Below are 22,721 nucleotides of genomic sequence, written 5' to 3' on the forward strand. Positions count from 1 at the left end.
ATGTGTCACATGGCACCCAGGGTCTTAACTGAATGTGCCCTCCTCTCTCTCCTGAGAAAATCTTTAAAACATTGATTTGGGTTAATTTGGAACGCTTTAAGTTTCTACTCTGTGAAGTCAAGTGTGAACTTGGCCTGCTAGAAAACAGTCCACTTGTTTTTAAGTATGTCTCATTAAATCCAATGAGACAGAGCATTAGGAACCGTGGCCTTAAAATGCCTCTCTCTGGTGTGGCCTAAATTTCCAAAAATCAGTCGTGGCAAACGCAGGTGTTAGGATAATCTGTTGCCACAGGTCCACTTTCATTCTCTGTGAGTAACTGTTCACTCACTCATTCCTAAATTAATCTTTTTTTTTTCCCCCCCTGGAGTAGGGGAGGTAATGAGGTTTCTTTATTTATTTACTTTAATGGAGGTACTGGGGATCGAACCCGCGATCTGATGCACGCTAAGCATGTGCTCTACCACTCAGCTATACGCTCCCCTCCGCTCACTCCTAATGCATGAATTTAACACCCTACTTGGTGCAGTAATGTCGCTCTCTTTCCCAGAAAGCTATTCGAAACTTTCCCTGCCTTCTTTACTATCCTCTTCACTCCTAACCGCCCCCACTGCCTTTAAGCAGATGACTTAGAATCCAATTTACTCTTACTGGGGGCACACTGGCCTTGCTGGTAAGCCCTCTGCAGGACCAGATTGCTACATGAGCTCTGCACAAAGAATTCCAGGGCGCCTGCCTTCTTTTTCAGCCAAAGTGTAGATGTCAGCGGACTCCCTCTCCCCATTTGGGCCGTATAAGTAGGGAATTCATGAAAAGTAAGAAATTCTGGGGACTTAAGTAAATGGCTGGAAATTAATTTAAAAAGCTGGGGACTATTGGCACTGATTTTATGAAGCAAGTCATGCCTCAGTACGCCACGAAAGCTGCTCTAACCGAGACTGCTGTGAGCTCTCATTGTTAACTTAGGGCACTTTTCTTTCCTGATTTATGAGTTTATAATGAAATATCCCAAGTATTTTCCCTCTTTCCTAAAATTTTTACTCCTTGACACTAGTCCTTTTATGTATATTTCTTCCACCTCTCAGACTGCATCTTTTCCTTCTCCTCTTGGTTATTCCTCTTTGTTTCTGTTCTTGGTACATCTTCTCTCATTATTCGGTACACTTTTGCCGGGAAACATTAGCCATGTACGACTATTATTAACACTGAGACTCCGTGCCCTGTTTCTCCAGTTGTTTCTCCTCCCTAAGTGCCAGATCCATATTTCCATTTCACAAGTACCTCAAACTCAACACACCTAAATCTCAGTCTTTGGTTTTCCCGTCAAAGCGTTCCTACTGTTCTTTTGTGTCTCACAGTTTAATAACCTGAGCGTGATCTAAGCCCACTCACCTTTAAATACCTACAACTCCAACAAGTCTGTCTCCAAAGCATGTGCAGGTCTCCTGCTCTCCATTCTTAGCACCTCTCACCTGGACTTTGACTTGAACTTGCTACCTCTCACCGGAACTCTTCCAACAGTCTTCTGATGAGTCCTCCTGTCTCCAGACTCCTTCCACTCCATCTTTTACTTTGCCCTAAATCTAACCTGATCAGACCTCTTCTCCTGCTTAAATCCTGCCAGAGCTTCCCACTGGCTAGATGATAAAGACCAACCTCCTTACTATGGCCCCTTCTTATCTTGTCAATCCTTTTTTGCTATTTCTCCGCAGATGCCAGGGGCTCTGGCCAGTCTGCTCATACTGCAGGATTCAGAATATGCATGTTCTTATGTTTTTCCTCATAACGTTTTCTCTGTCTGGAGTATTACTTTCCGCTTTTGCTTCAGGACTTATATGTGACATCACCTCCTCTGTGAAACCCAGACCCCAGCAGGATTGGATGTATCACTATGCTGTCAGAGGACCACCAGAGTCTACTATTATTACTGCCTATCTCATTGTTTCTCTAAGGGTTTGTGATGTGCTTTCCCTGACTGCACTGTGACCTTCTCAAGGCAGAGATGTTTGTCCTGCACATCATTTGTTCCTAGTTATTTCCGTATTGCCTGATAGATAAGAGCTCAACAGATAACTGCTGAATAAATAAAGAGATGAATGAATGTCATTTATACTGACAGCAGATTTAGTAGTTCTCTCTAGTTCCGTCAGAGAAGTTACATCTCATTCCCCATGTCTTGGTCCATGAGATCATAGCCTTGTGCTCTGTTCCTCACAATTCATGGCTCTCAGGTCAAATCCACATATAACTTTTTGCAACCTTCTGAAACGCAGCCATATTTCTCATCTCTGCCACTTAGAAACTGAGGTTGAGAATGTAATGGATTCTTGAGTTAGAGGCAAAAATGTAATTCACAGTAGTGAGGCCTGCGGACTAAAAGCAAGCACAGGTCCTTGCTCTTTGGCATTATTAAATAGGAAAAAGGTAGCCCATTTGTCAGAGAGGGTTTCTTTTTAAAGAACATTTACTGGTATTTTAGGTTCTAATTTCTAGTAACCAACTGTCTCATCTTCTTTTATGAAGTCTTGGACTGGTTGCCCATTTTTATCTCAGAAAAGTACACCAACAAACTCTCCAAAGGGGAGGGAAGAAGAAGACAGTTCTGTCTGCCAAGGCTGCCACCCTCAACAGGGCTAAGTGTTTTCCTGTTACACTCCATGAACCTTTGGCCAACATACTTAAAAACGAAAACCTCAATTCCAACTTTGCAAATATAAGATGACATGTATATTCATGTGTCTGCATATGTACAGATGTGTATTTAGGTAAATGTGTATATTGTGTGTGTATATATATACACACACATATATTTTTGTGCACACACATTTAAATACAAAATTTTCAGCCTGTAAGTTGGAGTAAAATCAGATTTACAATACAATTTGGTAATCAACACATAAGCACCTAAATATAATTTAATTAGTGTGCAGCATGCCACTTTCAAAGGAAAAAAACAGTAATTAATCTTCTCTAGTGATAGTATACATTATTCATTTTTGAAGAGATGGAAAAATATTGGAAGAAACCAAGAGATTGGAATTTTTAAGTCTGCCAACAGACCGAGTCAATTTGCATTCATAGATTTGAAGAAGATTGTGGAGGGTGAGTTTTATCATGAGCCTTACTGTGGCTGCATTGCAGGGAACTCATCACATGAAGAAACTGTACTAAACAGTTACATGTTCTTATTTAATCCTTACACTGGCTTTATGAGAGAGCATTTATTTTCTTCTTTTCTAGACAAGAAATCTGAGATTTAGAGAAATTAAGTTATCATAGCTAAAATGGCAGAGCTGGGATTCAGACCTAAGTGTGTTGAGTCCAAATGCCCAGATTTTAATGTTTATTTAGAGGAGCTAATTCAACCAGGCAGCTTTGCCCCTATGTTTTTCTCCTCCTGGCCTGTTTCACACTCATGACTGAGCGGCTCCTAAGACATCCTGGGCCTTCCTCGTGGACTTGTGAAGAATACTTGTATGGGTACAGCAAAAAGATGAAGCCTGGAGCCCTGATGACAGGTCTAACATATTGGCTCCAAACTCCTTCCCTTTGAATTTATTTATGTGAGCAAGAAAGAGACTTCTTTCTTATTTAAGCCAGTTATTTGGGGTTCTTCTGTTACCACAGCCCAACTCAATTCCTAACTGATAGAAGAATATTTATTCAAAGGCTTAAAACATATTCTTGCTCATTTCTAAATATGTTCTAAAATTTCAGCTTCTACCCAAGTGCCAACATCTCTCTGAAGATGTGAGACTTGAGTATGGGTTCAAAATATAAATAAAAGCCAGTCTAAGATACTGCCAACTCCTGACAAGGAGCTATATACAGCTCATGCTTTGTTTTCGTAACAGTTGGCACAACTCTTGTTAAATGGTCAGTAATGCGGGTGAAATGAAAGAATAAAAAGTGGGGGGAAAAATCCCTAATGGTGTCTCTGTGTACCTATGATTGAAGATTCATCATTCTGCATCTCCCCAAGGATGCAGTCAGTGTCTAGTGGTGAATGGGGCACTTGCAAAGCATGCTGCATCCTTCAAGTTCCTGGGACACCACGAAAGGTGATGGGAAATTCTCAGAGAGTTAATGCCGCACCCCATTAACCTCACTCACCCCAAAATGGTTGAGCCTCCCTGACTGAGCACTGCCTCTCATTTGTAAGATTTGGGCTCGGCAATGATGATGCCAGTGAGTGCTCCAGCTCGACAAGGTTACTGTGCTTTGCGATTCTGTTTTTTGAGATGCTCGTGACTGCATCCATCTTATTACCTCAGCACCTCTCTGACTGAGGCAGTAAACTGTTCCTTTGTGACTCTTCCTTATCAAGGGTAATAGAGCAATTAAGCTTCTTTTTTTAGGGCTACAATTTCGGTTGCTCCAATTTCTCTCTGACGGAATAATAACCAAGTGTGTCTCTCTTAGAGTTTCACAGATTTGTGTTTATTTGAGTTTCATTTATGTGTAAATTTCTTACCTTTTTTTCTTGTGTATGTTCAATTTGTTGCCTTTATCTTTTAATACTTTCATCTGCAAAGATCTTGTAGATTCTAAGTTACTTTTAGAATTCTATGGCCATTTTTTTTCCTGGTTATATTTCAAAATTGTTTTTTGTTATTTTTTAAAAATTCTCTCAGAGGGGTATTTTTTTCTTCTTTTTTTTTTAATTGAGGTATAGTCAGTTTACAATGTTGTGTCAATTTCTGGTGTACAGCACAACTTTTTGTTTTTTTGGATAAAGGCAGATTTATTTAGAGAGATACACTGCATAGAGTATAAGGCAAAAGAAGGCAAGGAAAGAGGTGTGGGAATTGGGTGCTCAGGTTAAAGTAAAAGTAGGTACAGACTCCACAGACAGAGTGTAGGCTGTCTCCAAAGAGGAGGAGCGAAAAAGGGCCCAGCAGAACTATTTTTGTTAGTAATAATTTTCTTTTAGTCCTGCAGTTAAAAATCTTTATAGGTTCTTGTGTCTTTCCACATTTTCCTTGATAACTCAATTCAGATTAAGTTGATCAGAACAAAACAGACAAGTGCTGAAAGCCAAGTGCAAGAATCCAATCAAATGGAAATGAAACACTATCAGCGTGTTACCAGGCTCGAGGAGCAGTTTACAGGGTACTGCAGGGGATTTGTTTGAAAACCTTCAATTAGCTGAGGTAAGGCATAAGACCGTCAGAAAAATTTCTTATTGAATTTCAAATCAGTTTATGTAATTACTGCAGTCACAGAGGAAAAAAAATCCAGTCAACACCAGAGTCATGTACACATCGGACTCTGTACTTGGCTTAATCAGTAAACAAATACATCATGTAAGTAATGATGTCAGCTGCTAAGTCTATAAGGAAGGAAGCACAGATGGAAAAAAGCAAGAAAAAAAAGAAAAAAAGGAAATGTGATTTCTGCTTTCAAGTTACACATTTCCATTTGGGAAGACAAGCCACAAAAACCTGGGCTGTTAAGCAACCTTGACACTAACTTGTAACCGCACTACAAGTCATTTCCGTCACCAAGACCCGGCAAGAGCCCATCCCCCACTGTGGGTCTCAATTTAGACGCCAAGGTTTGTTCTGCCACCCCCACTCTGCTTCCAGGGTGATCTCTGTGAAACGCAAATCTGATAATGCTGTTCTTCATAGCTTCCCATACTTCTTTTTGAAATGAGAGCGTCTCAAATCCCTATTACCCCTACACACGACTTCTCATCATTTAAATTCCCAACAGCCTCTTCGGGTTGACTCCTGGCCATTTCCTACCTCTGTTTAGAGTTTACCACATGTTTCCTGAATGCAATTCTAGGCAGCATCTCATTTCTGAAAGTCTGCCTGAAACTCCACATCTGAAAGCCATAGAAGGACGTCCCCTGGGAACGAGGGGCACTGGACCAGCGTCCTCCCTCCAGGACTCTGCTCCTCCACCACAGGGATGGGGAAGATGGTTGGAAAGCCCCCTGCTCTTTGAACTTCTGAACCAGCCTGTGACAGACACCTGGAGGAGGGGGTTTAAAGGCCGGTGGGGGGTGAGGGAGTGGAGGAGTCTCTGTCCTCCCTGGACAACAGGGCAGAGACCACCATGTGGGTGAGGCCATTTCTGGTGAAGCTCGCCACATGCCCACCTGTCTACTGGAGGCAGGAGATGGGAGGGTGACTTGGCCAGGTTGTAGGAATGGATGTTCATGGGGATGCAGACCCTGGCTGGCAAGCAAGCCCCCTCTGCTTGGTGAAGGGAGAAAGGGAGAGGGTCGGGAGACGGTTGTAACCCTCAGAGTTGGAGTTCTGCTAAGGCTGGCATTAGCACTGTTACCAACCCTCAGGACCCCTTCCTTCTATGGCTTAGCCTTTTCTCCTACTGCCCCTGTCCCCGAGCCAGAGATGAAAATGACTGTTCCTCAGAAACACCTCCAAGAATTTACGCACACAGTTCAACAAAAATGTGGATTCTGTTGGAGTCAAGCACCTGAAACTAGAGAATATCCAGCACTTGTAGTTTCTGGAAAATATTAAGCTTCCTCCCGTTAATGCACACACACTATCCCCTCTGTCTCGAAGGCTGCCTTCCTCTGCTTATTCCATCCAACTCCAACCGGTTCCTCACTGCCCAGCTTAGCGAAGACTTCCACAATAAGGAGTGATTACTTTAAAACGTAATTAGACGAATGGCTCTTTATAATACTGAGTTCCTCTTCTGCACAGATATATTTTCTTTAACAATCTAGATATTAAGTAAAAACAGTAGTAGAACAGATATTAAAAAAAAAGTACAACACACTAACCCCTCTCATAATTCTTCTGCAGTTGAACTGAGCACAGCACTGTCAGTTTACATAAGAATGGAAGACCACTTTGGTACACACATTTTCAAGACAAAAAGGAGTAATATTAATTTAGCCTGTTTAAATTTCTGAAGTTTATTCTTATGATTTATAGCAAGCCAACACGCATGCACTTACATAATATGAAAGATGAAAATATAGTTAACAAAGAATTCTGTGTCAACATTAGTTCCTGCTACCTGCCAAGAATATATATTCATTTATTTGTGGTTTTTATCCACAGTACAATACATAATTGCATAGCATATATGAATAATGTTAATATATATTCTTGCTGAATTTGATTACATAGGCCAAGAGCTCTTGTTTTTTTAGGGGTAAATTACTATTTTAATTTCAAAGGTTTATAATTTTACACTAAACTTCTGTGAAGATATCTAATTGACATAGTCACATAATCTCACAATGATAAAAAAAAAATCAGGAAAAGCTAAATATTTAGGCCCCACAAAGTTAAACATTTATATAAACATTAATCAATTTAAATAAAATAATGATTTCCTTTGCTTTCAAAATGGATGAATTAGAAAATGCTATTAAGTTCTCTCAATGAACAGCTTTTATTCCTGATTTGATAAGACTAATCAGCATGGAATATTATAATATAAAGATCAAAATCAAACAAAGGAAAAGAAAATAAAAAGCTTAAAAAATTAAATTCTGACTCTCATCTGGGCTGCTGGCAATGACTTTACAACACTGATAATTACAAAAATGAATGGTTCATTTTTTAACCTCTGAGGAGGTCAGAGGCTTTATTATCTGTCTGCAAGTTGGTTGTAATGTACATCATTTCAAAAAATTTTGTTCTACGTTGAAATTACCATAGCATTGACATAATCATCCATGCCAAGGAGTGACAGGTTTTCCCCCAAACTGGTAACTATTCATGCTAAATGCACATGGGGGAAAATGGCAGTTACTCTGTATGTATCAAGTGAAAAGCAGGCAATTGTATAAAAGCATCATTCTTTTCCATAAACTGAGACTTCCCTGAGGATGGGAACAATGTCTTCCACATCTTTTAGACCCTGTTGTCTCAGAACAATGGAAAGTTGAAAGCTGTCATGGAATCTATTTGCAATTGCAGGCAGAGCGTGGTAGAGAAAGGCCAACAAAACAGGGGTGTGTAGATCTGGGTAAGGTGAGATGCAGAAGATGGTTATCAATTATTTAACAGTGCTTGTTACAAAGTTTGTATAAAATAAGCAGCTCAGTAAATAATAATGTTTTTATCAGACATTCAGCCACATAGGTTAATGCTTTCAAGGGAAATAACTTGATCTAGGTGAGAGAAATAAAAAGGAACAGTATTCTAGTTAAATTACTCTTTATGGGCATAAAGACCTTTTGACATCACCACACAGACTGTGTCATAATCAACTGATCTTGAGTAAGTTAGACTAAAATTCACATGCACTGTCCAGAGTACAATAAATGGAACTTAAAATGCTACACAATTCCTGTGAAACATCTGGGTCCAGAAATGATCGTCCTGTTTGATGTTTCAGTGCTGCTTTAGAGAAAAAAGGGGACTTGTCTGATAAGTGTGCCTCAAAGAAGATAACAGACTTACGGCTGACAAAGGCCACCTGCAGGCTTTTTTTTTTTTTTTTGAATGAGACAATAAAAGGGTCAGATTTTCCTGCCTACTTGAAGCAGGATATGCCCAAAGAATGCTGTTCAGTTATAGGAACTGTGTCTTATGTCCACTGTGCTCTGTCTTTGGGGGTCCAGAACTAGACTTGCTTTCTGGAAAATCAAGAAATCTCACCCATCAGCAGAGGCTGTTGTTTAGTGTTATCTTGGAAAGAGAACAATGGTTACACTACAAACCGTCTTTATGACTGGTTGCTTGGTCAATGTCCTAAAACTTCTCACTTAACTTCTTTTCAAAAAGAATCAACAGGAAGCCTAGGAGGATGGAGTCATCTCCAATTTTTTGACAAGATCCTATGGCAGGGATGCATAAACCTAGTCCTTACACTCGGCAGCTGGGCAACATTTTACCTTCATAAACGACTCCCCTAGAAGTCAGTAAGGGCTTTATTCAGGCCACTATGGCATGACATTTAATCAAGGTATCTCCTATTTTGCCAGGATCAGAGTTGCTGAGAAGGTAAAGTGATTGGAAGCAATTTTAAAGAAAACAGCTTTGTAATCTGTGCCTGTTAAGGAATCTGTGCATGAGCTCAGTGCCTCATCTCTGTCACCTACTAAGCCTTGGCTACTGGACACCTCTGGAAGAGCTTTAATGTAAGTTCATGCAAACGGCACATTTAAAGGGGACAGAACTTCATTTGGGTGCCTCTGGTTTTAACAATTTTCATTACGTGTTATTTGATTTTCAAGGCAGTGTTTTGTTAAATAAAAATCCAGTATTTAGATAACTGGCATTTATTTAAATACGTGAACTTGAAACTCTTCCCTTTACTTCTTGGGTAATTGATACTTAGAGTCTCTTTAGAATACTCAAGGAATTTGGGAAGGATTGACATAGTCAAAGAAAGGCCATGAATTGGACTAAAGTATGTGTGTGGGGGGTGTGTGTGTGTAGAGGGAACAAGGTGGGTCTGCAGCCCACCAGTGACACCACTCCAGGCAGGTTATATAAACTCTCTGAGCCTCATTTTCTTATATGTAAAATTAGATGATAGTTCTTTTTAGGGAAGTTTAGAGCTAATATGAGATAATATTCAAAAAGAATGTGGAATGATGTCTGCGTACAGTAAGGAATTAAAAGAAACTGTTATTATTTTAAAATGAAAAGCATGCTTGGAATTATGGTCCAACTAGCCTCCGTGCTATATCACCTGGGGTCACTTAAACACCCACCCCGAATACCCATAAAACTGAACCGCCCAAACACCTGTGCCCTAATTCTTTCCATTTAACATTAAACCAGTTCTTCTCAAATCACATCTCCACAGATAGCTTTGTCCTTACGCTCACCATCACGTAACAACTTCGCAGACTCTTGTTATGTCTCTCTGGGGCCACCAGGGTTTCCTCCCTCCTTCCAACATGCAGAAAACTCTTTATCAAGCTCTCACTTGATCGAGTTACTCCCCTGCCTGACGCTGTTAATGGTTCCCCTTACCATCCATCCTGACCTAGCATATAAGGCCATCAAGTGATCAGGACCCCTTTCTCCAACGGTATCAAACTCCATAATTCCCCAAATTGCAAATCTGTTTTACGTGTCTCTGCCTTTGCACAGGTTGCTCTCATGCCCTGGGTGGCTTCTCCACTTCCACTGGCCTGAGATGCTCCCACTCACCCTTAAAGAATCAGACAAGATCACTCCTGTGTGAGGGCTTCTTAACATAGAGTCTGTAAACTCCGGCGAGAAAAAAATTGCATCTCTATTTCATTAACCTTTTGCTAACATTTAGCATGTCCTTTAATTATAAAATGAGGCGACAAACTACTGACAACAGTAGAAATCACATACATTTCTATAACCTAATACAGTAATTGCAGAAATTTCGAAATGCCATTTACATTCGCCAAGGTTTTGAAACTATATTAGCCTGCACTAGATCTGTTTTTTAATATGTTAATAAAGAAGTGCATGCATTGCTTTATAATAAGTTTATTTAAAAATAATTTGGCAACCATATTGCAATATAATTGATTTCCTTTGTATGCCTAAAGAAATTATTTTATGCAGTTAAAAGCATTACTGTAACAGACTGAGAATAATGTTATGGTTAAGAACCCCCATGTGTGAAGCCTTCAGTGACGGCCCCAGGAGAGGGGACTCATGCCCAGGCAGGCTCTGTGACATCTTTCAGGCTTTATCACACTGCTTTGCAATTATTTATGGTAACTTTCTTTTTCCACGCTCCATGTGGAGAAAGGTTTCTTTTTCTCTTTCTTTAATCTTAACATCCCCTGACCTCCTACAGCTCTCAAAAAAGTTGATTAAATGAATAAACTTACCACAAATGTGTATAAATATTTTCCTAAAATGCTGTATTCTCTGATTTGCTAAACTGTATAGAATCATAGGAAACTCAATTGCTGACTGTCTGCTTCTAAAACCATGTTGTTTAGGGGACATGATTTCATTTTTCTAGTCTTCTAATTTATTCCATCCACATATAACCCAGATGGTATAGTCCAAGAGGCACGTGTCATACTATCTAGTTTGGTTATTGACTTACTAATATTGGGAGAACATTCTCTTGTTCCTACAACCACGTAACGATCTAAAAAATTCATTGGAGCATTACCTGAACAACGTAGGACCTGCTGTGTGCCAGGAGATCTTCACGCCTACACTGCTCTTTCTGCTAAAATGCCTGCAAGGGGTACTGCTAACCACGCTGCTGCCATAACCAGCGGTAAAGATGAAACACATGGAAGAAACCAAAGATTCGGAAGCTTCCTAAATCATCCACTCTTTCATACAACAACGTGTTGCCAAAATTTCTAGCACATACATCTAAGCTCCATAATAAAAATTATACTAAAAACTTCCTTTAGTCAGTATCATTTACCTTCTTTCAAAACCATCCATCCATCCATCCATTCACTCACCCAACCACCCAGACAACTAAAATAAGTTTCCAAAGTTTCACTGAAGAGATTCTTTTAACCAGGTTTCTATACTTTAAAAAAAAAAAAAAAACAATAAAAATGTTGGTCCCTAGCAACAGGCATTTTTCAGCCTCAGACAGGGAAAGCAGAGTAGGGCTTTGTAACACGCTTTTACAACATGATGGAAAGTACTTCCACTTAACAAACCAGAATGTTTAAATGTTAATACCTAAACTGTTTTCATCATTTAAATCATTTCATCGTTGTAAATATCATGATTTACAAGAAGGTGATCTTTGATTTATTTAAACTTAATTAGAGGACAGCTAGGTTTTTCAGAAATCTTACCTAGTTGGAATTTGACACAACATTGTAAAATGATTATAAATCAATAAAAAATGTTTTAAAAAAACCAAACCCCCCCCCCAAAAAAAAAACCAAAAAACAAACAAACAAACAAAAAAGAAATCTTACCTAGCACTTACGGAAAGTTTTCTCAGTCTTTATGCTGAGGAAATATGCCAGTGACTATAATTACAGCCATTGCTGCCACAGTACTAGATGATGTGCCCCTTTTGTTTATACAGGACAACACAGGGGTGATGGTCTACAGTGGCTTGACTTGAAATGTGAACAAAGTTCCAGGTTGATTTTATTTATTCACCACAGTGACCAGAGCACCAGAATGAGAATATAGGTCCTTATGAGCTATCAGAGATCCACGTTTTTCCCTTTACTTTTTTTGTGTTACTTCTGACGTAAGTTCAGAAGAGCTTTTGTCAAAAGTCTTTTGAGTTCAAGAGAGAGTAAAGATGGCATTTCACGTCAGAGCATACCTGACAGCAAACACCAAGTACCGCTCTTGCATGGCTGCGGTGTTCACCTGGAGAGCGAGGGCAAGGGCCTCCAATTTATATCCTTGAGATTGTGTTCCCAGAAGTGGGCTCCAGGGAGGCTTCAGATCCCCGGATTCCTCTCACCTGAATATGGTCCTCACCATGTGGAAAGCATTTGTTCCTGTGTGTCATCCATCCAAACACCCAGCCGTGTCACTCCCCACCAGAATCTCTTGCGTCTCCCTCCCCTTCCACCGTCAAGGCTGCACGAGTCCTCGCCTAGGCTCCCGATTTCTTATAATTGATCTCCTTTCACCACCCTTTGTCCTTCTCTAACCAACTCTTCTCATTCTGCAGCCAGAGTGATCGTTTAAAAACCCAATCTGATTCCGTCATTCTTATCTGATCACCCTTTCAAGGCTTCTCAGTAGTCTACGACGATGTGTAAAATTCTAACGGTTTGTGAGGTCCCAGAATGGTCTGTCCCTGGCCTGCCATCCACTCTACCTTTGTGCCATTCTCTTGCTTGCTTGCTATAACGCAGCCTCACTGGTAAGTTCCTTGAGGAAGCTATACTCCTTGCTTAGGGCTTCTACACATAATGTTCCCTCTTCTTGGAATTCTCCTCGCTCTTTGCAAACCTAGAGACTTCTCTTTTGTCTTTCAGGATCCCCAGTAAGGAACTTCTTGACCATGGAAAACAAACAAAGTTTGTTTCTTCTAGCCGGATTAGCCTTCTTTTAATTCCTTGCACTTGTCAACTTCCTTACTGCTGTGCAGGGTCTTTGCACCTGCTGTTTCTTCTGCCTGGCAATGTTCTTCGCCCTCTTTTAGAGTTCATTTCAAATGTTCTAGCCTTAGGGTAGCCTTCTTCAAAAGATAAGGAAGATTTCTATCCATTGTCCCAATCTCATTTCCTATTACAGGTTTTATTAATTATAACATAGTATATAATTATAATATTTATTGAGTGTGCTGAGCACTGATTTAGGTGCTTTCCATATATTAATCCACCCTCACTATGATCCTATGAGTAGGTGCTCCAAATATTTTTTAAAATGAATGCATGCATGTAATTTCTTTAAAAATATTTTTAAACAGAATTAGATTATAGTGAGATCTTGAAGAGTTTTTTAGCACACCATGATTCTAATGAAAATGACAGCACTAAAATAAGACTGAATGACAGCTAGAGAAGTTTTGAAAGACACAGTTTTTGAAAATCTTTGCATCCTAATCAGACTGGGAAAAATCAGAACAATGACATAGATGTTACCTTAAAAAAATAAACTTTTTTAAAGGTAATGTTCTATTTCTTCATCTGGGTGCTGATTTTTTTATTATGTAAACTATGAATATATACTTTTCAAACTTTTAAATCTATAGTATATTTTAAAATAAAAATTCTAAGAATAGAATTGGAAAAAAATGAATGCATGTATGAAAAAAATAGAGGTGTGATAAAAACCTTAGGGCAAGAGTATCTTGCAGTTCTAAGCTGTATACTTTACAAAATACCTGTCTACTTTGAAGGGTTTTACAACAATGACTTAAATACACTGCGATCATACCTATAAATAATAAAATGCCAAAGATTTGAGGGAAATGTTATGCAGGAAAGGTTTGAATCCTCAAAGCTTGGATAGCTCTCATAAGACAACATGTTCAATCAGTAATTTGAGAGTGTGGAGCTGAAGGCCATATTAGAGGGATGTGTGTGTATTCGTATACAAATATGTGGTTCAGATGGTACCCACGCTAGAGTTATTTCTCCTAGCCTCAGCTGGTACCTGTCACAGGTTTTACTCAGGTAGCTGCATATTTTCTATAGTAAATTGCATTCACTTTTATCTTTGCACACAGTTTTTGCTGCAAGAAAGCAGATCTGAGAGGTATTCTTTAAGGCGTTTGGGTCACAAAATCTAACTAGGCCTTGGAATAAAATATCACCAATTAAAAAACTAAAATGTTGTAAAGAGGGTACACTGTTATTAGAGATTATTTGGGGTAGTCAGTCTCTTGGGTCCAAAGTCATTAGGGAGCCCCAACCCACAATTTTTTGGGTTCTAACCTATCTGGTGCCTACGACGCAATCAATATTTATTGAATTAAGTAAGGAAGAGCCATTGTTCTTGAACCATTCACTTTCTTAAATCTACTCTAGTCAGAATGCACTACCTGCTCATCACTGTAGTCTACAGGTTTCCCCAAGTGCACGTACTGGGTCAAGGGGCTTAGGCATTTAAATTTTACTAGGCAAAAGTATATTAATTTCCAAAATGGAGAAAAATTTACATTCCGACCAATAGCAGACAGTGCTCCTATGACAGATATTAAACCAACTCGCCCTTTAAATGTTTTATTTGCTTAATTTTCCTATCTGAATCATTCCATGAGGAAAGCATGCCACCTGTATCTACAGCATGCGCATTACTCCTCCTAAGGCAATACAAACATGACTATTTCATGTTTATCTTTAAAAAACTGGTTTTTTCCTTTTTTGTTGAGATATAATTGACATAGAACACTGTACAAGCTTAAGGTGGACAGCCTAATGATGTGACTTACACAGGTCATGAAATGATTATTACAGAAAGTTTACTAAACATTCATCATCTCCTATAGATACAGATGAAAGACATTTAAAAAAATCTTTTCCTTGTGATAAGAATTCTGAGGATTTACTCTCTCAACAACTTTCATACATAGTCTATATTGTAGTTTCATATTTATCTCAAAGGAAGGGGAAATGTATATAGGAAGTTTCAACAACAATATCACAATCGATAAAGGGGACTGCAAACATGCTTTATAAAATCACTCAGACTATAAATACATGCTGTCAAATTCCCACAAAGCCTCATACGTTATTCTGAAAGGAGTGACAATCAATAATTGTTTTGCATACTCACCGACTCCCAGAGGACATCTGGCTCTGTTTTCAAAAATTGCTGCCCGTTTTTGTGATAAGAATAAAATTAGGTTGTACCACTTCTCCTACTTTACTACAATTTTATGTTGAAATATTAGACGCCTCCTATTATCTAGCTACCTAGATGATAACTTAGAAGGATCAGGGAGATTAATAGACTGATGATCATAAATTACTGTGCAACGAGCTATACCGTGGCAATATTTTAATTTAAACTTTAAAAGTCGACATCAGAAAAACTATTTCATTATGTAAATTGCTTAAAACTTAGCCATTCCTTTCTTGCATCAGAATTCCTAAACTTTTTTTTCCTATTCTCTGGCTGACTTTCTCCCTCTGCCATTAGTTGACCTGACAGTGTATCAGTCTTATTCTGAATCTACATCGTTGCATCTAAATTAGATATCAGATCTAGACAGTATTCCACGTTGCTCAAACAACAGTCATTTTTAAAATAATTTGTTAGATGTAACTGTGTTAGAAATTTTACCTAAAATATCCATCAAGGTGGGGTAGGGTACAGCTCAGTGGTAGAGTGCATGCTTAGCACGCACATGGTCAATCCCTAGTACCTCCATTAAAATAAATAAATAGATAAACCTAATTACCTTCCCCCCTGCCAAAAAACATCCATCAAGAAAAACAAAAGTAGAGCATGTAGAATTCTAGCAATAGTTTATCATCTTTCCAGCAGTTGAGATGGGACGTCCAAAGACAGTAAGATCACTGCATCCAGAAATAGTCTACACTAAGGTTAATTTCCTTTGAGATAACTTTAAATCTTCTTTACAACACAAAGAATATTTTTTAAAAAACAGTAAAGCAATAAATATATAAACATATTAAGAAAAGAAAGGAGGAGCTATTCATTTCCAAAAGGGATGTCACGATTTGCAACCAGAAAAGCATAATAATATATATTCCTCACTGCTGTAATGAGAAGGCACCACAAATTCTGTTCAATAAGAAGCTCCAAGGGAGTCTGACTGGAATTTAGTGTATCGATGCAATGTTTTAATTTCACACAGGAGTACCTGACTCAATAAATCATTTACCCATTGATTTGAGACAATGCCTGCTTAGTTGAGGCTGAAGGATATCATTTTTTGTTTTTCAAGCTATCCTATCCACATTTTAAAGCAGTTGCTAGCCTTTCCAGTCACTAAAATGAAGTAAAAAAAAAAATTCTGAAACTCGGCTGACAAATGTATTAATCGATCTGTTCAATCATTTAATCTTTAATTCATTTGTGCATTCTTCAGCCCATCTGTCAGCCCATTTTCCAATCTTCCGTGTTTCCAACTCCCTGGCTGTCACATAGGGCGTACACTGTTAAATTTCATGAGTTCTTAAACCTGCAGCTGGCCTTTAAAAACTCTCTTGTATCACCTCTTTCCACTTTTGAATGCTCTGGAAGAACACCAGCAGTGAGAGCAAACTTTCTTTTCTGTCTAAATGAATGCGGGGGTGCCTGTGGAACACAGTGAAGGTTAACTGTTAGAACATCCAGATGATAATCAACTGCATCAGTCAGGTAAGAATGGAAAAGTTCAATGACCGATCGAAGTTCATTATTTCACTTAGAATGTCGATGTCACTAAGTCATTTTTACAGTGTGCCTGCTTAGCTTCTGTATTCATCTATCCCTTCAATTTCCAGAGACATGACACCAGAATTGTGTCTAAGCATTCACTTTTCCTTAAGCATGTCTTTGCATATGCAGTGGTTTGCATACGCTGTTTCTCTTCCTGGTGGTCCCTCCCTAGCACCTCTCCCATTTTCTTCCCTTCCACCGTAAGTCTGAACACCTAGAAAGCTTCTACTCATCTCTGCTGTTTTAGGAAAGTTATAAGCAAACAAAAACGTTACCAGAGTTAGGTTAAGGAAGGGGACCATTATGAAATCTCACCTGTATCTTGTGCAAGTAGTGTTCTGACCTGGAGGAGCTACTGGCTTTAAAGTGATGGGTGGAGAAACCTGGGCTGATAGCAGAAATCCCAAAGCAAGAATAATGAGTGCTATGGTGGTACCTAAAAAAAAAAAAAAAAAAAAGTTTTACATCAGAGCAGAGTTGACAACATTCTTCCAAAGCAAACTGGGTTTGGCAAGACATATGTCTGAAAAAATACTTTGATCTATCTACACTGATTTAAAAAATGCTATCTATCTATCTATCCATACATACATACACACATTGTCACAAAAATTCATTAGTGCATTCACTGTGAGACATGTCAAGAGTGAAATTCAAATCTAATAAATCAAACACATTTGCTAGCCAAACAGATTGGTAATAATTTTTTAAACAAAAACTATCTTGGATGGCTGATGGTCTCGAACTCAATTAATGTAACCGACACTATTGAATACCTAACACGCCAGGAAGTCCGAAAGGCAACAGATTTACACCAAGTGTTCCTTTCATTATAAAGAAAATTGTTCTAGTGGTCTTTGATTATCTAAGACCCAAATAAGTAAACTAAAAAAAGGAACAGACTGAATATTTCAAAACCCATTGAAACAGCATTTTCTATGAAAGAGGAGTTGCATTTGTTGAAGACTTTAAGATGCCAGAAATGATATAACACATGTATTCATTTGTTTTTCCTGTTGGCACTTGGAAGCGGGATATTTGTCTTTGGTTTTACGATATTGAATGTGAAATACTGACAGTAAACAAGAAATATGCCAAATTTCTGACTATTGTTTCAGCCATTGTGAAGATAAACAAAGAGGGTAATGGGAAGAAAGGAGAAAAAAATATCGCTGCATTTATTTGTACAATTAACTTGAGTGAGGCAGTATGCTTGAAATACAGGGTTTAGGGAGGTCATTTACGTAGCAGTAAAGTTATGTAGCAGTAAACTGGAAAGTAATTTATCAAAAATATTGAAGAAAGGAGAAAAAAATATCGCTGCATTTATTTGTACAATTAACTTGAATGAGGCAGTATGCTTGAAATACAGGGTTTAGGGAGGTCATTTACATAGCAGTAAAGTTATGTAGCAGTAAACTGGAAAGTAATTTATCAAAAATATTATTTTTAAAATGGATAAAGGGACAGCAGCTTTGGGAAGCACTGTGGACATGCAACGGGATTATATAATAGTTGAGGTGTTTGTGGTTAAGATATAGGGGATGTCAAGTTAAGCACTGTGGTTAAGTCCTAGCTCTGCTGTTTCCTGACTCAGTGATCTTGGGCAAGGCACACGACCTGCCAGCAATTCAGTCTTGTCTGCTGTAAATGGGCCTTAGAGAATGTGCTGACTTTGCAGAATCGCAGTGAATTTTAAATATCATAACATACTTGAAAGACTTCATCATGCTAAAAATGTTAGCTATTGGACTATAATTATCCTTAGAAGCAGCAACAGCATACTTTCAAAAACTGTGGAAAAAAAGATGAAGGAAGGGAGGATTGAAGAAAAGATCAGAAGAAAAGATACGACACTGAGATAAAAAACCACGACTCCAAAATCACAGTTCATTTTCCCCTTGTTGGCTTTAAATTCAAACCAGAACTAGGAATAGTTTGAGGCATTACTTTTCTCAAAAGACTTGAATTGGGAAACAAAAAAGAAATCTATCTCTTAGAAGGAGAGAAAATACATTAGGTCTATTAATTAAAATCATCCCCCTTTCCTCAAAAGAAGCAAAACAAACCACCTGAGTTCTACTGTTAATCTGTCTATCAGAGAAGCTGGGTTCCTGAGTATTTTCCCAAATTACCTCCATAGCATGTTGCCATAGGACAGGTAAGATTTCCTTCAACCAGGAAGATGTGAGACTTCAGAATGTTAAGGAAAGATGGTACTTTTCTTTCATAACGCTACTTAAATGACTTGTCTCCACAATAAACAGTACTCTAAGACGGTCTCCCTAAACACATATGGTCAGTTCTACTGCCTGGCATAGAGCAGATCTCATGGTCCCACGGATTTCTGTAACACTGGCTGTTGTTTTGAAGAATGCTCAACTGGGGTCATGGGGTCAGTACAGGAGAAATATACTAGATGAGAGTTCTTCAGTGTGGACAGCAAATCTCTTCCATCCATCTCTAAAGAGTCCAACTAACCTGCAAAATTCGGGGAACAGGCCATTTTGGATACACACAATCCCTACATAGTTGGAGGTTTACTCTTCTTAAACACAGATCTATTTTTATTTCGATCCATTGTGGATGGAAATCTTTTGAAAGTCGGTGTTATACCTCCACTTTCTTTACTCGATATGGTAGTGTTTCTTGATCCTCACTTCCTATTGGAATAGCAAATGTTTGGAATGTACCTCAGCCTCCAGAAAATGGGGATCAGATAATACAACTCCACAGGTGACTGTGATACCCAGACAGGGGAAACCCTTATGAGATGGTAAACTCCTTAAGGGAAAGAAGTGGTATCTTCTTTTTTTTTAACTTAAAAACAATTTTTTTTTTTTAAAAAATGGAGGTACTGGGAATTGAACCCAGGATCTCATGCATACTAAGCATGTGCTCTACCACTGAGCTATACCCACCCCCCAAGAAGTGGTAATTTAAATGACTTTATTTATGGAATAAATTTTAAAATGATCACCTAGTCCTCTCTTATATTCATTTATCTTTAAGGCTTAAAACTACTTCAAATATCTCCTTTCATTTAACAAATTACAGATGCTTTATTAGTCTCTTGTTAGTATTCAGAGATGCTATAGTTATTGTCAGTTATTCATCACTGCAACCTAGATTTGAGGCTAATACAGGATGGCCTTGGATGAAAGGCTCTTCTCCACTGTACTGGGCAGTTGGGCCCATTCTTTTTATTTTAAGAGAAGAGTCCCTTTTAACCAAGTATACTATTACATTTTGGAATTCTGATATAATTTTCCTAATAAAAATGTTCTCCAGAGGAGATAAAATGTGTTGGATAAACAGCATTTCTCAAAAATGTCTGATGTATTAAGTTACCTTAACTACCTGGTACAGGGCTTGGATTATTAGTAAATACTCAGAAAAAAATAACTTCCATTCCCGCTAACAGAGCACACTTCTTGTGCTTAAGTATCACTTGGGGAAACTGTTTAAAGTGCACGTGCTCAGACCTCATCTTCAGAGATTCTAATTTAGTAGATCTGGTGTAGGGCCCAAGAACTCACAATTTAAAATAAGTACCCCTGGTAATTCTGATGAAGACGGTCTGTGAGTGATGTTTTTAGAAATATTCCATTACCAAAACATCTGGCAGAAAATAACAGTGTTTCTGGCTTTCTGATTTATAAGCAATAAAGCTACATAGATATAAACCTTCCTCTGTTAAAAGAATCAAGAGGTTGTCATTAAATTTGTAATACTTACAAGAACAATCAGTTCTCTTAGCAAGCTTTGAAAAATATTAAAAGTCAGAACACCACAAAATGTCCTACATTTAAAATTATTCATGGACTATATATATTTCTTTCTATAAAGAGTTTCTTTGTTCAGGTCTAGCTAAATAGAATCTATTTATAGTAATTTTTAAAGAATGAGCACCTATTTGAAAAATTATCTTGATATAAGTTTTTTCAACCGATATAATAAAATAAATCATAATAAAAACACAAAATAGGGAATAAAACTGAATCAAAGTTTAAAAAATTCTAGGCTAATTTAAGAGATTTTAAAAAGACCAGTGTTCTAACAGTTAGCACTAGTAAGGATATCAAATATATTATGATTTATTTTATATTAGGTGAAAAATAATGAAAAAACATTAAAATAATTTTCTGAATAGGTGCTCATTCTTTAAAAAAAAGTTTGGGTGCTCATTTAAAAAAATTGCTACAAATAAACTATATTTAGCTAGACCTGGACAAAGAAACTCTTTATACAAAGAAATATAAAACACATATTCCATGAATAATTTCAAATGTAGGACATTTTGCGGTGTTCTGACTTTTAATATTCTCAGAGCTTGCTTAGAGAACTGGTCTTTCTTGTAAATATTTCAGATTTAATGACAACCTCTTGATTCTGCAGGAGAGAAAAGTGTCTCCGGGTTGCTCATAAGAGCAGTCCCTGGAATGTCCCGGTCCTCCCCCACAAGCCTTAATACTTCCTCTTAACAGTCAGGGATGGGCTCTGGAAGTCCTTGGGGCAGCGGACCTACAAGGAGGCGTGAAATGTGACATCGACAAGAAGAGTTCAGGAAAGGTTCTGAATTCTGATGCAAGTTGACTTTCCACTGTGGTTAAAACAACCAAGAATCACTTTTTGACAGTAACAGCACTGTGATAGCAAAATGCTTTGGGCCTCTCACCGCCTGTGTCAGGCAGTGTTTGAAATGTTACACATGGATAAACGTCTCCAGTCCTCATTAGAACTCTAGGAAGTAGGGACTATAATTAATCCCTATTTACAGATAAGAAAATGGAACCTTGCTCAGTGTCACAGTTCAGACCCAAGTGGTCTGGCTTCATATTTATAATGCCTCAAAATCCGGGAACACAACAAATGAAGGGGCAGAGCTGCTAGAAAAAGTTTTTCCCTGATCGCAAAACCAGCATTTTTTCCCTCCAGATCTCAAAAGCCAAGTTCCAAATTTAAGACCTGAAATTCTATTTAAAAACTAGACCTCTTGACATAGCAGTACACTAAGGCCCTGTCGAAAAGAAAAAGTGTCCATTTAAGAAATTTTAAAGCAGCTATTACCTCTTCTTAGAGCTGACCTGAACCTCAATAAGTCAGCAAATCCAACCTGCAACCCACTGTGGGAATTTGTTTTTAGTACATTATTGACTGATGGTCATCTGTCCTTTTAAGAGTTTACTATTCTAATGAGGCGGCCTAACTCAGTGTTGGGTCATGCTAATTACTAGGAATAGCTTTTTTATATTAAGTAAAAATTTATACCCTCTACCATCTGCTAGAATAAGATATCTATGAGGTGTCTCTTTGCTTTTTTTTCCCCTCCAGGCTAAACACTTCTAGTTCCTTGAACAGGTTTATAAATGTACGGTTTGTAACCCTCCGCTGTCCTTGACCTGTCCTCTCTTACCTTTGGCTGTTACGCTTACCTTTGCCTTTTAATCAGACACTCTTTGCTCGCCCTCCCCTCAGGGCTGATACTGCGATTTAACTCACATTACTGAACTCTCGGGCTTTCCACTGCTTAGGCCAGAACGGTGGGAGCAGCCCACTCTTCCTTCTGGAGTTCAGGGCGGGAGAGAGTATGTGTTCTTAATAACTGAGTATGAAACGCCGAACTACCTTCTCAACAAAATCTGGGACACGTGCCTTGAAGCAGTTCTGTGAGATCAAATGTTTTAGGTATAATCTGGTTAAAATAGAATTCAGTTAATGCTGGCCTGGAAACTGCACATTTTAATGGAAAAAATGTATTCTAACTCTAAATAAACTTACAAAGAAACTATTAGAGGACAGCTAATTGGTAAGTGGGAATCTGCCTGTCTGTTTGCAAAAGACTACATAATTACATGATGTAATCATGTGAAGACAATGGCAGAGATGGGTCTCATTTGAAACAGCCCTTGCTTACAGAGAAATAATAAACGAAATGGGCAGAGTTTAAAGACAAAAGACGCTTGAAAGTAGAAAGGGTTTTGTCAT

The 22,721-nt window shown here is 38.3% G+C and overlaps 1 protein-coding gene and 1 non-coding gene across 2 annotated transcripts in view; both read right to left on the bottom strand.

Annotated features, from left to right (window-relative positions):
* The window catches only part of SLC2A13 (solute carrier family 2 member 13), a 328,147-nt gene that overhangs the window by 64,954 nt on the left and 240,472 nt on the right, over positions 1–22,721 (bottom strand). Inside the window, exon 6 of the mRNA XM_031462748.2 lies at positions 17,049–17,169. Within this exon, the coding sequence (XP_031318608.2) occupies positions 17,049–17,169 (121 nt within the window). The remainder of the gene's footprint in view (positions 1–17,048; positions 17,170–22,721) is intronic.
* TRNAT-AGU (transfer RNA threonine (anticodon AGU)) lies at positions 19,583–19,655 on the bottom strand. Its single transcript has one exon. It is a non-coding gene; the product is annotated as a tRNA-Thr (tRNA).

This window comes from Camelus dromedarius, chromosome 11 (genome assembly GCF_036321535.1).
Source record: "Camelus dromedarius isolate mCamDro1 chromosome 11, mCamDro1.pat, whole genome shotgun sequence".
In the NCBI taxonomy this organism is placed as follows: domain Eukaryota; kingdom Metazoa; phylum Chordata; class Mammalia; order Artiodactyla; family Camelidae; genus Camelus; species Camelus dromedarius.